The sequence below is a fragment of the Mirounga leonina genome, unplaced genomic scaffold (genome assembly GCF_011800145.1).
Source record: "Mirounga leonina isolate KUSES-001 unplaced genomic scaffold, KU_Mleo_1.0 Mir_115, whole genome shotgun sequence".
In the NCBI taxonomy this organism is placed as follows: domain Eukaryota; kingdom Metazoa; phylum Chordata; class Mammalia; order Carnivora; family Phocidae; genus Mirounga; species Mirounga leonina.
In genome coordinates this window covers 28,687,311-28,704,788 of record NW_023270268.1, presented here as the reverse complement: position 1 = coordinate 28,704,788, position 17,478 = coordinate 28,687,311, and the positions used below count along the sequence as shown (strand labels likewise).

General features: G+C 43.3%; 1 protein-coding gene across 1 annotated transcript in view; it reads right to left on the bottom strand.

Moving 5' to 3' along the window:
- Positions 1 to 17,478, bottom strand: part of ACP3 (acid phosphatase 3) — a 45,873-nt gene that overhangs the window by 7,036 nt on the left and 21,359 nt on the right. The window contains exons 7-10 of the mRNA XM_034994696.1: positions 17,003 to 17,135; positions 12,745 to 12,827; positions 10,600 to 10,703; positions 6,757 to 6,926 (exon numbers count right to left, since the gene is read on the bottom strand). Of these exons, the coding sequence (XP_034850587.1) occupies positions 6,757 to 6,926; positions 10,600 to 10,703; positions 12,745 to 12,827; positions 17,003 to 17,135 (490 nt within the window). The remainder of the gene's footprint in view (positions 1 to 6,756; positions 6,927 to 10,599; positions 10,704 to 12,744; positions 12,828 to 17,002; positions 17,136 to 17,478) is intronic.

The following is a 17,478-nucleotide window of genomic DNA, read 5'->3' as shown; positions in this document are numbered from 1 at the left end:
TAGGTCCTCTGCCTAAAACCTTTCTTTCTTTTTTTTTTAAAGATTTTATTTACTTGAGATAGAGTGAGGGAGAGGAAGCAGGGAGAGGGGCAGGAGAGGGAGAAGCAGACTCCCCGCTGAGCAGGAAGCCTGACTTGGGGGCTCCATTCCAGGACGCTGGGATCATGACCTTAATCGACTGAGTCACCCAGGTGCTCCTATCCGCCTAAAACCTTTTAATGGCCAGAGCTACTCAACTTGACCTGAGACACTTAATGCCCACCTCCTCAGCATCTTTGCGCTCTAACCAGACATACTCCTTCTAATTCCTAAAATGCCCCATGCTGTCTCTAGCCTTTGGGCTTCTACACATTTTCTTTTGTTTGTAACATTTTCATCTTTCCTCACCTCCACTCATCCAGTTAATTCTTTCTCTCCTTCAGGCTTTGGTTTAAACATCACCCCCTTTGAAATGTCTTCTCTGACCTTTTAGACTTAAGTGAATTGCCTTTCCCATATGTCCTTTATTATAGTATTCACCATACTTAAAACCATTAGGGCTTGTTTAATTCTTTATCCCCCTGTCCTCCTTGCCTGCCTCCCTCCCCCACCTCGCCAAGGGGTCTAGGTCACATGGGGACAATTTTCTTGTCTTGTTGCTGTTTCCTCAGCAGACTTAGTGCTTCCTCCATAGGCACCTATTAGGTACATAATAGGTACTCAAAAAATAGCTACATATTCTTTGATCCACTAATTTAATTTTTGGGAATTTTGTCCCAGGGGGATGGATAGTCAACAAGCCAGTGTAGGATGGAGAAGGAAGATGATACAGTAGAACTATGGTGTTAACGAGTGTGAGGCTTGAATCCTGAGGCTCTGTTATTTTCTGAGGCTCAGTTTTCTTCTCTGTAAAATGGGGATATGTGATATTGGTAGGAAAATGAAGACAAGTTGCTGAATTAGGCACCAGTGACTTTCAAAAGGGATGTTTCCAAAGAGAGATGGAGGGAAGAACGTCATTTTTTCGAAAAGTTCAGGAGTGAGAGAGAGATGAGGAAATACAGAATGTAAATGATTAGTTCAAGAAAATTGGGATTGAAGAGAGTGAGAGCAGGTGCTTGGAGCTGTTCTTTGATGAGAGATTTGGGCATGTTCCTAGTAGAAGGAAGCCAGTGCAGAGGAAGTAAAATGAAGCTAAGATTCATCGAGGTCCCAGGAGATGAGGGGTGGGATCATATGCATGAGGAAAGGAGTTAGGTAACTCAAGGAGGAACATGTTTTCCTGAGGGGCAGCAGAAAAGGCAGGTTTGGGCTACTAAGATATTTTGAGGTAGTGACAGGAGAACCTAAAAGACTTTTCAGTGGACTATCTTGCTCTTCTCAGGATATCTCATAAGAATTAAAGAAGCCAAGATGGAATTAAAAGTTTGGGGAAAATAACAAGGCTTTCCTGTAGAATATAGGAAAAGAGTCCCGTAAGGGTGAATACGTTTGCCAAGCAGTGTTGAAAGATCCAGCTGGGGTTGGAATAGAAATTTCAATATTCCTAATTTGCAGTGGTAACAATAGGCTTCTGCTTCACTCAGCCGGTCAGAATGCAGAAACTGTGTGGTTGGTTTAATCTAGGTTGGATATTGCTGTGGTGGGCAGGGTACGGGATGGACCACTATTGTGATATCAGAATTGCCTAGATGAGGACAGGGAGTGAGGAGTGAGTTGGTGTATACCAAAGCAAGTTCCCAATGTCATTAATGAATGATGACACATGTCCTGGGAAACTGATGATGGTGGCAACAAGAATGAGAAACAGGTGCTGTGATTGGCCTTCTCTCTGAGGGAGGGGAAGTGCTGGAAGGGGTATCATGGAACAGGGGCTCTAAATAGCAATGGGGGAACAAGAGAATGCCAAGGTAACTATGTGGAAAACAACCATATAACACAGACAAATTGGCATATACATATGTATATGTAGTCAGTGACTGGGTCTTTATAGTACAGTCACATTTGAGGCTCATTAATAGCTTTTCTCCCCGATTTATTGAACAATTAGGTTCTAGGCTTCTGATATCTGGGTCCAGCCATGAAGAGGTCAGGCTAAGTATGAAGGGCTGAACATTTATTTATTTTTAAAGGTTAATTTATTTATTTTTAGAGAGAGAGAGACAGAGTGGTGGGTGAAGCAGATGGAGAGGGAGAGAGAGAATCTTAAACAGATGCCCTGCTGAGCAGGGAGCCCAGCTTGGGGTTGGATCTCACAATCCTGAGATCATGACCGGAGCCGAAATCAAGGGTGGGACGCTTAACCAACTGAGCCACCCAGACAACCCAGGGCTGAACATTTATTCAATTAGTAAATTTTGACTGAAGGTACCAGATTCTAGGCATTGTCTGAAGAGTCAAGGAGGAAAAAGGTCTGGATCTTGCCTTGGGCATGTGCATATTTACTGCAGAGTCTCAGCTTTACAAAGATTATAAGGCGAAACTAGAGCTTCCCACCACTAATTCTCCTTCCCACTAAATATGTGATGTTGGAGATTGAGAGAGGGTTTGGGAGATGGCTAGCAAAGAAAGTCTGACAGTATCAGTAAAATTTTGGAATTAAGGGAGTATTTTCTAAAATTTTTAAAAGATTTTATTTAGTTGTTTGAGAGAGAGAGAGAAGCAGGAGAAGTGGCAGAGGGAGAGGGAGAAGCAGACTCCACACTGAGCAGGGAGCCCAATGCGGGGCTTGATCCCAGCACCCTGGAATCATGACCTGACCTGAAGGCAAATGCTTAACAATAGAGCCACCCAAGAAAGTCCGAAGGACGTATTTTCTAAAGAAAGAATTTTATCATTTTCAAGTAACATAGTATGGAACTTAGACTTACGAATTTCCCAGGAAAGATTCTGCTTAATTTAGTTGATAGAAGAATGAAATTGATTGGGTCTACTAGAACTGGTGAATAACACTGCTTACAGGTATGGGTAGGATTTCATGGGTGGCGGGGTTGCCAGGCATTCTGCATGTCCAAGATTTGTCCTGTATTTAATGGTCTGTCCTGCTTTCTGTATTGGCTTTCTCAGGACACCCGAAATGTTCTGTAACCATCTTTCCCCCCCACAACATATAAAAATCCAGCAGTTAAAGCTATTATTCAAATGTATCTGAGCACCCTATACTTTTATTTGCTAAATTTTGTGGCCCTACTAAGGAATCATTCAATGCCTATAACCTTGTGTACTTTGGCCTGCTTAATGGTGTCTCTGTCAAGGCAAATAGGACTTCTTGTTCCAGGAATTTCCCAACACTGATCACAGTCTGTCTTTCTGAAATTTTTACCCAACACTGATCACAGTCTTTCTGAAATTTTTACCTGCTGCCCCAAGCATCACTCTTTGAGACCACGGAACAAATCTAATCCTTTTTCCTTAAAGGAGTTCAGTTATTGAATTCACTTTGTTGGAGACCACCTCATGTTATAGACTCTTTTTTTTTTTTTTAAAGATTTTATTTATTTATTTGAGAGAGAGAGAGAGAGCACAAGTAGGCAGAGTGGCAGGCAGATGGAGAGGGAGAAACAGGCTCTCCGCTGAGCAGGGAGCCGGATGTGGGGCTCGATCCTAAGACCCCAGGATCATGACCTGAGCCGAAGGCAGCCGCTTAACGGACTGAGCCACCCAGGTGCCCCTCATGTTATAGACTCTTAATAAGCTCCCTATGAGCTAAAACCAGTGGTGTGCTAGTAAACTGGATCAAAAACAAAAAATAAAACTTTGATTTGTGGCATATGCTGATTTCTGTGGTGAAAATGCTCCTGCTCTGACACCATGACCAATTTCACACTGTTGAAGTCAAGTCTTTGGATTCAGAGTTGGGAAGGGATGTGCACATTCCACTCCTGAGGTTGGTAAGCTCTGGCTCCAGCACAATCCCTAAGTTTTCTTTTTATTGACATATTTTGTAATTAGTTTCACTCTTTTTGAATACTGAGTTGTTGATACTGGTATCCTTTTTTTTTTTGAAGGTTTTATTTATTTATTTGAGAGAGAGTGTGCACGAGAGAAAGCACGAGTGGGGTGAGGGGTAGAGGGAGAAGCAGGCTCCCCGCTGAGCAAGGAGCCCAATGTGGGGCTCGATCCCAGGACCCTGGGCTCATGACCTGAGCTGAAGGCAGATGCTTAACCCACTGAACCACCCAGGTGCCCTGATACTGGTGTCTTGAAAAGAATTTTATAAACACTCTACACATAGGTTTGATAAGAGGAGGTGATGGATTGGCTATGGAGAATAAAGGAGAGGATGAGATTCAAAGTAACTCCCGGGTTACTGGGGATTACTACTAATCAAGATAGAGACAAGACAGTAGGTTCAGGGAGGAAGGGTAAGTAATTTATACATTCTTCGAGCAAATATTTATTGAGCACTAATCCATGTCAGGCACAGGTATTTCTGAGGACAGATATAAGAGAGAACACAACAGATAAACATCCTTGCTTTTGTGGAGATGATATTTTATCTTATTAGAATTGGCCCCTTGAGGGAAACCTGTGGGAATCTCCTTGGACCCAGAATCTTCTTCTTCTTTTTTTTTTTAAAGATTTTATTTATTCATTTGAGACACAGAGATACAGAGAGACAGAGCATGAGCAGGGAGAGAGGCAGAGGGAGAAGGAGAAGCAGGCTCCCTGCTGAGCCAGGAGCCCGATGTGGGGCTCGATCCCAGGAATCATGACCTGAGCTGAAGGCAGATGCTTAACCATCTGAGCCACCCAGGCGCCCCGACCCAGAATCTTCTGCTGAGTAACTCCCCTATCCTTTCCAGGTTCAAGCCACTAAGACATTTGATAAATGGCTTTCTAATACCTTGTACCACACCACTAGAAACCGCCATCCAAACTGATTTCAGATGGTGCAGCTCTTACCTCTTACAGGTAGCCTTTTGTGCTATTCCTTACTGACTCCCTCCCTCTGAATCCAGTTAACTCTTGTCTCCTAGCAACCCTTGTAGTCATAAGATATAAGCCTTATTATTCTGTGTAATCTGTATCTTTTTGCTTCCCCGCTACATTGCACATTTTCCAAGGGTGTTTTCTTGCAAGTTCCCCATTAGTAGATGAAGTAGAGCCATCCATCAGCTTAGCCTTTTTCTGAAGCAGTAAAGTCCAAACTAAATACATTTTCAATGTAAAATATTCATCTAAGCCAGTCAAAATCATTTTTACTTTACATTAATATTTTCCCTCTGGTTACATTAAAATAAAATCCCCAAACAAAACTAGAACCCCTCAAATCTGTCCTTCCGGGATTTTATTCTAATTAAACACACACACATTTTTCACAGTTCATTATAAAAATAATGTTTTCGAACTCCCTACTAGTGACTTTATTCACTCTTTTACATTTGGCTTACTGCTGGAGGAAAGGTACATGCACGGGGGAGGACGGGTAATTAGATGGTAGCGCTGGGGCAAATATTTACTTGGGAAAAAAATAATACAAATAAATATATGAATCACTGTCTAATGTCAGTCATCCCATAACCCACTAGGCAAGGGAATGGCTTTGCTCTGGACTCTGGCATCCAGTAGAAACCATCTCTAGAAACCATTTCATCTTTATCTGTAACAGTAACGTGGCACGGTGTTCTCTAGACGTGTTGCATCTGCCACCTGGCAAATCTACAGGACTCTAAAGAGTGTCCTTTGCACACGATTTCTTCTCGTACGGTGAGTAGTTTCCGCAGGACCTGTGAGCTTGCTTAGGTTTTCTGAAGGTCTCAGGATCAAAGCCTTACACATCCCTTTTGTCCCCAGAAAAGCTATCACACAGCCATACCTTCGACATTCCAGTGAGTTTTGATCTTGGAGGCATTTAGAACATTCTTACATTTCTAATTCTGTTCCAGTCTGATATGTGTCGTCGTACTTTCTCTCTTAAATCAACTCCAGAGTCAACATCTCTTACCATCTTCAAGAGAAACCACTGACGTAGGGCTCTCATCTCTGATGTGTTGTGCACCTAAATAAAATTACTTATTCGCTAGGATGTTTGTGCCCCAAGAGCTGCCGTATATATTATAGACAGCAAAGTTTTCTGGCAAGTTTGCTTTTGGTTTCTTCAAAAGTAACATGGATTTTCCAGGGCTAAAGGACACAAAGAGGTATTTACTTTTCAGATTTCCTACCCAATACGTTTTAACATAAGTAGAAAAAGATAGTACCAGTTTCCCAGTGTAGATGATTTCTCTGGATTGCTCCACTGTATCCATTTCTCTGCCTCTCCTTGTGAGAAGGCTGGAACTAATAGATAAGCTGGTCCTTTGCCCATCTGCCTAGGATTAACTTCGTCCCTTCCTTGCTCTCACTCTAGATTGTGGATTTTGTTTGAAATCTGTTTCACTTCCGACACTTAAAGAACAACCTCATTTAATCCTGCTCAAGTGATAGCTGGGAGTTCTTAAAAAAAAAACAAACAAACCCAAAACATTCTATGTGGCCAATCATATAGCTCATGGCAGCCCCATGAAATTTGATCTAAACTTTATCTCTGATTCTCTTTTGACACGTCCTTTTCTATTAACACTGAAAAAAACAAGTCAAAGTTTAGACCAAGTGGGGGCAGGACCTGGTGGAGAGGTAGGAGTTGACTGAAATTGGGGGTCCCTGAAACAGACAATTATCACCCCAAGCCCATTTCCTTCAAAGCTGGGGGTGATGGCCGAGTTATATTCTCAAAGCCACCATCTGCCTGGAGAAAGGGTACTCTGCCTTTCTAATCCATAACATCCCCAGTACCTTCGTCATTGCTGGTGGGCATACACTCCGTGGACCAGTCTTGGGGGATCACAGGGGCAATCAGCTCAGCAAACTCCGTCAGAGAACAGCTGGGAGTGCAGCCTGGCAATGTGAGGGGGTATGGTTCATGCTGGGTCTCATTCCGGTAGTACATCTCTACAAAGTACTCCCTGGTGGAGGAAGGTAGAAGACGGAGCTGTTAGTTCTGTGTTGTTGAACTGCCATTGAATTATTTTCCACCTGGCCTATGTCAGCTGTAGTTAGAAGTTAAGAAGTTAGGGGCATCTGGGTGGCTCAGTCGGTTAAGCATTTGCCTTCAACTCAGGTCATGATCCCAGGTTTCTGGGATCAAGCCCCACATTGGGCTCCCTGCTCAGCAGGGAGCCTGCCTCTCCCTCTGCTCCTCCCCCCTCCCCATGCACGCACTCTCTCTCTCAAATAAATAAAATCTTAAAAAAAAGAAGTTAAGAAGACACAAGTTAAGAGGAGAAGAATTTACAGGAGTAGATATTAGCTAACTTAAGTGTGGGAGTGGGGAGATTGGGGCAGGTTGGCCAGATCCAGAGGGTGGAAATGGGAGGGCTGGTTTGTTAGATAACCAGGGGCAAAAGAGGTGGGGACCAGGATTCTTAATTGGAGAGGGAGCTGAGAGGCGATGGTTGGGGGAATTGGGGTGATCTGATGAGCCTCTGAGTAAGAAGTGGGGGGCAGGTAGGGTATTGGGTTTTCCTTCTCTTATTCTCTCCCCTTCATGATTCTCATTTGCTTCATTTTCTCTTTTCCTCTCAGGATTTCTTTTAGGTTTTCCTCTGAATGAAAGTATCTCTGCTTTCCTTATCCAGGCAATAAACCTGGAACTGAGCAATATTTAACACATGTGCTTAAATATACATCCAGATTTGTCAAAATTACACCTCAGAAAGAGAGTGTGGGTGTATACCTAAGTCCTTATACTCCCTCATTATTTGATACTTCATTTGAAAAAACAAGGTGTATGCCAACCTTATAAAACTAGTATGAGGGCCTTATGGACTTATTTGCCAAAGAGGCAGGAGAGAAACGGTAGTAGGATTTAGTGATCATTCTTGGGGTAGTAACCTCACAACTGCAAACAAGTCTTCTAAAATGTCACTTTCAGGGGCGCCTGGGTGGTGCAGTTGTTTAGGCATCCAACTCTTGGTTTCGGCTCAGGTCATGATCTCGTGGTCATGGGACTGGAGCCCCCATTCGGGCTCGGCACTAGATGTGAAGTCTGCTTGAGATTCTCTCCCTCTCTCTCTGCCCCTCTTGCTTGTGCTCTGTCTCTGTCTCTAAAATGAATAAATAAATCTTTAAAAAAAACTTCACTTTTGGGGTGCCTGGTGGCTCAGTGATTAAGCATGTGCCTTCGGCTTGGGTCATGATCCCAGGGTCCTGGGATTGAGCCCCGCTTCGGACTCCCTGCTCAGTGGGAAGCCTGCTTCTCCCTCTCCCTCTCCTCCTGCTTGTGTTCCCTCTCTCGCTGTCTCCCTCTCTCTCAAATAAATAAAATCTTAAAAAAAATAAAAATAAAAAAACTTTGCTTTTAAAAGCCACATACACAGTAGTAACCACAAATATTCATTTAGAGATGTGTTTTTAAAAACTTCCAAATATTATGTGAATGACTACTTATACCCTGGGATGACTTTCCCAGTAATAGCATCTTTTATCTCAAGATGATACGGCAAAGATGACTAATAGTCTATCAAAATTCATGATTCTCTTTACATATAATAGAGTTATGGCTGAAAAGTGACATTTCCCAGATTCCCTTGCATGTAGGTGGGACCAAGTGACTACACACATTTCTTGGAGATATTGTGGGTTTTGTTTCAGACCACCACAATAAAGCAAATATCAGAATAAAGTGAATCAAATGAATTATTTGGTTTTCCAGTGCATATAAAAGTTATGTTTATCCTATATAGTAGTCTATTAAGTGTACAATAGTGTTATTTCTGTAATTAAGAATACTTTGTTGCTAAAAAAAATGCTAACCATCATCTGAGCTTTCAGCAAGTGGTAATCTTTTTGCTGGGAGGGTCTTGCCTCAGTGTTGATGGCTGCTCACTGACCAGGGTGGTGGTTGCTGAAGGCTGGGGCGGCTGGGGCAATTTCTTAAAATAAGGCAACAGTGAAGTTTGCCATATTGACTGACTCTTACTTCCACAAATGATTTCTCTGTAGTATGTGATGCTGTTTGATAGCATTTTACCTATAGTAGAACTTCTTTCAAAATTAGAGTCATTCCCCTCAAACCCTGCTGCTGCTTTAACAATTAAGTTTATGTGATATTATCAGTCCTTTGTTGTCATTTCAACAATGTTCCCAGCGTCTTCACCAGGAGTAGTTTTCATCTCAAGAGACCATTTTCTTTGCTCATCCATAAGAAGCAACTCCTCATCCATTAGTTTTATCATGAGATTGCAGCAAGTCAGTCCCATCTTCAGGTTCCACTTCTATTTCTAGTTCTCTCACTATTTCTACCACATCTGCACTGAAGTCTTAAATCCCTCTAAGTCATCCACAAGGGCTTTGGAATCAACTTCTTCCAAACTTCTGTTAATGTTGATATTTTGACTTCTTCCCCTGAATCATGAATGTTCTTATGGGTTTAAAATTGTGAATCCTTTCAATATACTTTGCCCAAATCCATCAGAGAGGAATCACTAGGGGCACCTGGGTGGTTCAGTCAGTTAAGCGTCTGCCTTCGGCTCCGGTCATGATCCCAGGGTCCTAGGATTGAGTCCTGCATCGGGCTCCCTGCTCAGTGGGGAGCCTGCTTCTCCCTCTCCCTCTGCCCCTCCTCTGGCTCATGTTCTCTCTCTCTCTCAAAAAAATCAATTAAATCTTTAAAAAAAGAGGAATCACTAGTGTATCTATGGCAGTTAAAGCCTTACTATAGACCTTAAAGAGATGGAACCTTGGTCCCCAAATTACACCATGGGTGAGTCACCTCCTAATGGCCAGGGACATCTCTCTCTCTCTCTTTTTTTTTTTTTAGGGGGGGAGGGGCAGAGGAAAAGGAAAAGAGAGAATCTAAAGCAGGCTCCATGGCCAGTGCTGAGCCTGATGTCGGGTTTTATCTCACAACCCTGAGATCATGACTTAAACCAAAATCAAGAGTTGGACGCTTAACCAACTGAGCCATCAGGCGCCACAAGTGAGGGACATCCCTATTGGAGTATTAGATGAATGAGAAAGAAATGTCCATTGGGATAAGCCTCTGAGAACCTGAGGTTCATTTGTACAGCAGCCAAAATTACCCTTATTAGTTAATATATCTGGAAAACAGTTTTAGGGGACTCAAATTGGCCCTAATGGTGAAGACACAAATTAAGATGCATACAAAGAGTTTGGATAAATTGTTTCATGAAATTTGAAAGTGGAAAAGTAGCAATATTTTTAACTTAGGGAATTACTTTACATAGTATATGATTTTATTTATTTATTTTTTATTATGTTCAGTTTATGATTTTAAATTTATGTACCTAACTGAAAATTAAATATTTTTTAAAAATTTAAGCTAATAATAATAATAAAACCTGGGGGCCAGTGGTATTAATTGTGAAAAGCACTTCTTAGAGGGGCACCTGGGTGGCTCAGTCGTTAAGCGTCTGCCTTCGGCTCAGGTCATGATCCCAAGGTCCTAGGATCGAGCCCCGCATTGGGCTCTTTGCTCAGCAGGGAGTCTGCTTCTCCCTCTCCCACTCCCCCTGCTTGTGTTCCCTCTCTCGCTGTCTTTCTCTCTGTCAAATAAATGAAACCTTAAAAAAAAAAAAAAGAAAAGAAAAGAAAGAAAAGCACCTCTTAGATACTTACCCATTCTCAAGATACAATTCCATTATGTGGCAGGAAGCATAGGGAGGAAGGAGTCCATTGTAAACATCTAGTGCCATCTGTAGGCCACTCACGGTAGTGTCATGCTGTGGGGATTTGAAATAAATCATTTTTGATCTTTACCTCTGGTTCAGATGTACATTCCAAGGGTAGTATTAAGCACTTGTAGAGAACTATGGTTTCTGATTCACTTAAATTTGCCATACCCCCATGTTAGAAGGGAAGAACTAATTTTGGTGGAGCATCTGTTGTGTGCGAGGCAGTACGCTTTTTTTTTTACCTATCATTATTCCCATTAAAAAGATGAACAAACCCAGATAAATTAAGTAACTTGCTTAATGTCATATAACCCTAAAATGGAGGAAAGTAAATTTGAGTCTAGTGTTCGGGTTTTGAACCATGCTTTTTCCCAGTGGAACATCTCTGTTTTAGCTTGTTTCATTGATTTTCATTATATTTTAAAATATTTTGGAACATATTAATGCTAGATTATATTTCTTCTGCAGATTAGAATAATGTGTGATTTTAAAGTTGGGGAAAAGGGGTGCCTGGGTGGCTCAGCCGGTTAAGCATCTGCCTTTGGCTCAGGTCATGATCCCAGGGTCCTGGGATCGAGCCCCGTGTCGAGTCTGCTTCTCCCTCTTCCTCTACCTCTCCCTGATTGTGTTGTCTCTCTTTCTCAAAGAAATGAATTAAAAAATCTTAAAAAAGTAAAGTTGGGGAAGAACATATAAGATTATAAATGATAGAGAGGTTAAAATGTGAGGAGATAGAGCGCATAGCTGAAAAATAATTGTTAATTGTTTATTCCAGAGTGGCTGGAAGGCATAGGGCTGGTTTTCAGTCCCAGTTTGGCCACTAATTAATTACATAATCTTTGAAAGTCCTCAGCTTCTATATCTACAAAATGGGCATAACATCTGGTTGCCTAAACTATATGGCAGTATACACATATTAAAAAGGGCTCAGAACTGATTTATTGGAGAAAGAACTAGACTTACAGATTTATAACTTGCCAGAAATCATACAAGTTAGAACGGGAAACCAGATGAGAAACTAAAGAAACTGGCAGAACGGACTGGTTTCCAGAAGCCCCTCTCCAGGAAGGACCACACTCTGTTCCGTCCATGAGCTCTTTGTCTTATACCATTCAGAACCTCTGCTGATAAACAAACTTCCCTGTATCTGGAGTCACCCCATCCATCTTCCTGCAGAATGAAAACATGGCTTTCTCCAGCCAAACCACATCCGAGAAATCCTCTGTCCTAGAGAAGTGGGTGGGAAACCGAGTTCCCATACTGTGTGTCCGGGTTCCCTGCTCATTGCAGACTCCACGGACAGCCATTTCAGTGCTCAATGCACCCCTTGAATCTCCGTGCCCCCCAATCTCCCTGGCCCCCCTGAACTGTGCCTCTTTCCCTGGCTTCTGCTCCCAAGGCTGAAGTCTTCTCCGAGACCTCCCTTTTTCTTTCTGCACCCAGTTTGGCTCTAACTTCACATTGCGGCTCTTTTTCCCCTTCTCTCTTCTAGTCCCTTTGCCTCCTGGAGATTTCTATTTGGAAGTTCCCTAGCATTTCAAACCCAGTTGTCTAAATCGTTACATTCCCCTGGCCCAAGAGCACCTCAGTTAATGGCTCCACTCTCTTCCCAGTCCTGGAGGCTTGAAACATGGCCTTCGTCTGTGGTTTTACCTCCACATCGTTTCTCCCTGCCTGCATCCCATTCATCACCGCATCCCGTTCATGCTCTGCTTTTAGTTTGGAACAGAAGTGATGCTTCCCTTCTCTGTGTCACCAAAGCACTTGCTTGCGCTGCATTTCTATACTGCTCTGCATGGTGCTTATGACTTCTCGTCAGTCCTTAGATTGTAAGCTCCTCAAGGGCCAGAATTATGTATCTAATTTTAAAATTAAAATTTAAAATAAAAACAAAACAAAATATAATTTAAAAATGCCAACCACATAGGTGGTCATCTATACACATATTTAGGAGAGCTGAAGAATCAATATCTAAAATGTCTACCATCTACTGGGCAATAGGGAAATGATGATGAAGAAAATGAGGCTCCTGCCTTAAAGAGATTACTGTCTGACCGAATGGATGTTGAGCGGAGGTGAAAACACTTACTGCAGAATACATGACAAGTTTTCTGCGGTTTGATGGCTGAGTTGCACTCTTCATGTGATTGAGGATCTCACTGACCAGGACACCTTAGAAAAGACAGATCAACAAAGGAGCTGAACCAAACATGGGCTTAAACTTTTTGTTAATTCCTACTTCGTGATTCTCCCTGCCATGATTCTTAAAACTTAAGAAAGGGAAAGAAATTACTTTGGTCTTGCTTTATGTTATTTTACTGAATCCCGACTTCTATCCCCCATTTACAGTGGGAAAGCTGAGGCCCGGCGACATACAGTGACTCATATACAGACTGGGCAAGGAGAGTTGGATTGACACACGAGGACCCTACTATCCCCAGGTTTTGTCAAAGCTTGAGATAGGAGGTTGAGGAACTTGGAAGGAATTACAAATGGCATTTTTCAGACAGTTGCTAGCTAGTGCTCTTCTCCAGGGCCGCCCTGAAATGACAGCCTGGCATCTATTCTGTCTTCATCCCTCTTGCTTCTACTCTCTGGGAGTCAAACCATTGGGAGGCCATGGGAGAAAGCAGCTCTCTGGATGTCTGTAGAGGTCATGGAATATTTTCTGTGGACTATTTCTCCAGGTTACCCTGGGGATCACTATTAAGGGGAAGCCAGCATCTTCCATCTGAGGGCTCCATAGAGGAGAGCTCTTGCCCTTCATGTTGTTGTTCCTGAGGTGGTGAAGGGCAGGCACACAACTCAGAGTCTCCATCCTCTTGGCAGACACTGAAGGCTGAGTGGTATCTTGGGGTGGCAGGTGCTGGCTTGAGGACATGGTGCCCCAGGGATTTCCACAACCATCACCTGAAGACTCCTTATATTTCTGGTGGGTTTTTTTTTTTTAAGGTTTATTAATTTATTTGAGAGAGAGAGAGCACAGGGGGAGGGGCAGAGGGAGAGTCTGAAACAGACTCCATGCTGAATGTGGAGCGGGATGTGGGGCTCGATCCCACGACCTGGAGATCACCACCTGAGCCGAAACCAAGAGTCAGAAGCTCAACCAACTGCGCCACCCAGGCACCCCGGTGGTTTCTTTACTACATGTGTACTCTCCTGGCTTCAGAATGACCAGTTTGTTTTTGTAAAGAGCAGCGCATTGATGTTAACAGACTGTCATTCCCGACTCTGTGGTCCACTCAGCAAACACACTGAGCAGCTACCATGGGTCAGATGCTATGCTAGGTGAATCAGACTCCTGCCCTCAAAAAGCTCCGAAAATAGTACAAAGAGACTGTTTTTTCATCTGTCTACCAAGAGGCACCATAAAGGGTTAATTAAGAAGGGAGGCGGTCTGCTCTCTCTGCAGATGCTGGGACTCCCTTGACTAAGAATAGAAGAACCTGGAAGCCACATCTCCAACAGGTCTACATCACTCTGCTTCAGCGAAGGTGGCTTTCTCAGCGTCCTTTAGGGACAACACCATCACCCATCAGCAACCTGTCCTTCGACAGGTGCCTCTGCAGCAGCCTTCAGTGTTGATAATGGGATATGAGATCAGCTCTTGGTTCTGGGGGTGGTTGTCCACCTTGCCCCAGAAGAACCGAGGCGTAACCACCACAGTTACCCCCAGGCTCTGGCGTGCCAATAATTATGTTTTATGGGAGGGGCACGGAGGTTCAGAGATATTCAGCAACATGCCCAAGATTCAACACCCTGTGCACAGAGGGGCTGAACATCTCTGAACCCAGCATGTCTTAATCATTTGACTACCCCGTAACACAGGCTAGTTTCTGAGTTCCCTGTTGCATCATTTACTGACTGCATACACTAGACAAAATATCACTGACTGGAAGACAAAAACTTCCCTTCCCACACTCTTGAGCTACAGCAGGGGCTGGTATACTTTTTCTGTAAAGGGCTAGACAGTCAGTGTTTTAGGCTCTGTGGACCCTATGGTCAGCCATAACAGTTCCCTCTCGGGGCGAAGCCCCAAAACAGCCATAGCACTACCTAAATGAATGTGGCTGAGTTTCAATCATATTTTATTTATAAAAAATAGGCAGCAGGCTGGATTTGGCTTGCAGGCAGTAGCTTACACCAACCTGGTGAGCACAGCAAGGAGAGGTTTGCATTAATACAGATATGACCAGCCATATATCAAAAATTCCTAAATGAACCTTAGGAATTTTTGTGATGTGTGTGTGTCTGTGTAGAAGGAGGTGGGTGGAGGAGTACAGAGTACCAAACTGTGTCATCCCTAAAACCAACTGATTGAACAAAAGTTTTGGCACAGATCGGAATGTGCCAAAATCCTGATGTTCCTGTGTGACTCTGTGTCACCCAGACTATACAGGTTTTCTCTGTAGGATTGTGTTTAGTGGCTTCATCATCCAACAAGCATGCAGTTGCCAAACCTCCCTGGCCTAGCCAGATCCAAACAATAGGCTGAACTCGGGTTTTGGCAGGGATCACTCAGGAAACAATTTCCTGGCCAGTCAATAGCCTGGACTTCTCCAGAAAATAGGACAGGTGCATTCACACAAATACCTGCCTTTGGAGTCTGAGACTGAAAGAACAGCTTAGGGAAGGACTCTTAATAGACAGAATCTAGTTTAACACACTCATAAGAGAGGGAAACCGGATTGAGCGAGAAGTTACTTCCCTGAAATGCAATGTCTAGTAGTCAAAGGAAAACAAGAAGAGGAAACATGAACAAACTGCGAGGAAATCCCCCAGTTTTTCTTCCTATGCAGACTCCTGCATCTGTTATTAGACTATTCTCAGTTTCTGCCTGGCTCTCCCTGACTATTTCTTCAGCATTTCTTGCATCTAGAGAAGTGCTTCTGAACTTTCATGTTTCGTGAGGTGCCTAGGGATTTCAGGAGAATGCAGATTCTGATTCAGCTCATCTGGGGTGGGGCCTGAGATTTTGCATTTCCAACCAGAGGCTTGGGGATGCTCTTGCTGCTTCATGGACGGCATGTTGAGTAGTGAGGGCTGAATTGCTCAGACCATCTTGACTGGGGTGGGGGAACTCAATCAAGAGCCCTGTCTCCACCCTCTGATGTGACTTGGGATTGGGTCCTACCTCTGGTACCTGGTGGTTCAGGATTAAGACCTGGTGTATGTGTAGCCAATGGGGACCAACGTCCACCCTCTGCCTCCTTTTTTGTTTACACATCAGGTTGGGCTGCTGCCTGGGCCATGTCCAGTGAACATCTGCCCAGTCTGGTCATAGCCAGGATGCTTTGCCTCTAAGTCTCCTCCTGGGGCTCTGCTGAACTGGTCCTGACCCCACAGTGAAGAGGGTCTGGTAATGGTCGGAGTCTTGATGTGATTGCTCTGTTTTTCTCCAACTGTCCAGAGTCTATGACTTGGAACATCTCCTGTGGCTGAGAATTTCCTCACTGTAATGTCAACCTGACATAATGGACCTCCTCTTGCTCTCCATCCTCACTTTTAATGTCTACATGAACAGCCCCTAGAGGTGACGCCCCCTTTGGTGTCTTGGCCTACAGCGCAATTGACCTCAGAGGCATCAGCGTCTCTTGCTGTTCTGCCTGGTTCTACCTTCTCTCTTCCACCTACCTATCCTGATTAGAAGGGCTTGGCAGCCTCTTGCCCAGGTCTACTTTTATTATGATAGGATGTCCTATGCTATGAAGGGCCAAATCCAGCTGAAAGGAGGCATCACTGAGAAATAAATGCCTTTCAACACCAATGGAAAAATTTAAGCTGTGTCATAAATTTACCTATTGTAATATGTATTAATCTACATAACATAATTAGTCTGCAAAATATGTTTTACTAACTTTAACAATTGCTACCTCAGGAAAATGGGCCCCTTTTGTCATACTTCCCACTTGAAAAATTCATCCTATAGGCTGCCAGACACAATTGCTTTCCGTGGGGCTTAGATACAAAATCCTTAATCGTTTGATCTGGAAAGGATGAAAAGGATCCTTTAGCTTTATCCCAAAGCGTCCATTTCCCAGATTGGAAAACTAAGGCCCAGAGTGGGTAACGTTAATGACTATGAAAACACATAATGTTTATTGACAGTGTATTATGTACCAGGTACTGTTTGTCCCAAACCTTTTGAATACACACATTTATTTTAATCCTTACAACCCGTGAGGAGGGTATCATTATTATCCCCATTTTGAAGAATGGAAACCAGTGTAGGAGCGATGAAGGGACCAGTCCAAGGTCACACAGCTGATTAGTGGTGGGATGACACTCAGGCCCCCATCACTCCACCACAAATCTAGCACAGTCCTTTTACTTTTTTATATACTTACCCCCCTGCAGTCTAGATTTCTCTTTCTGCTTGTGAATTCCATAGAGGGACAGGATGGACAACTCTGATAATTCTTTCAGCTTAGTCATGGTGTCCTCTGTGGCCCAGGAGGGTAAAGTGAAATTGTGAACACTCTGTAGCAAAGAAAAAGGGAAGAAAATGTGTATTTTTAAATGATTTTTTGTCCTCTTTGTCCCACAAGAACTACTGGGTCTAGCCTTATCCTGTTGTTTCTCTCTAGGAAAACTTTATTTTTTATTTATTTTTTAAAAGATTTATTTATTAGAGAGAGAGAGCACAAGCAGCGGGAGCAGGAGAGGGAGAAACAGGCTCCCTGCTGAGCAGGGAGCCCCGATGTGGGACTCGATCCCAGGACCCTGGGATCATGACCTGAGCCGAAGGCAGACGCTTAACCAACTGAGCCACCCAGGCATCCCTAGGAAAACTATTTTGTGATAAGTAGTGGTATTGATTTTC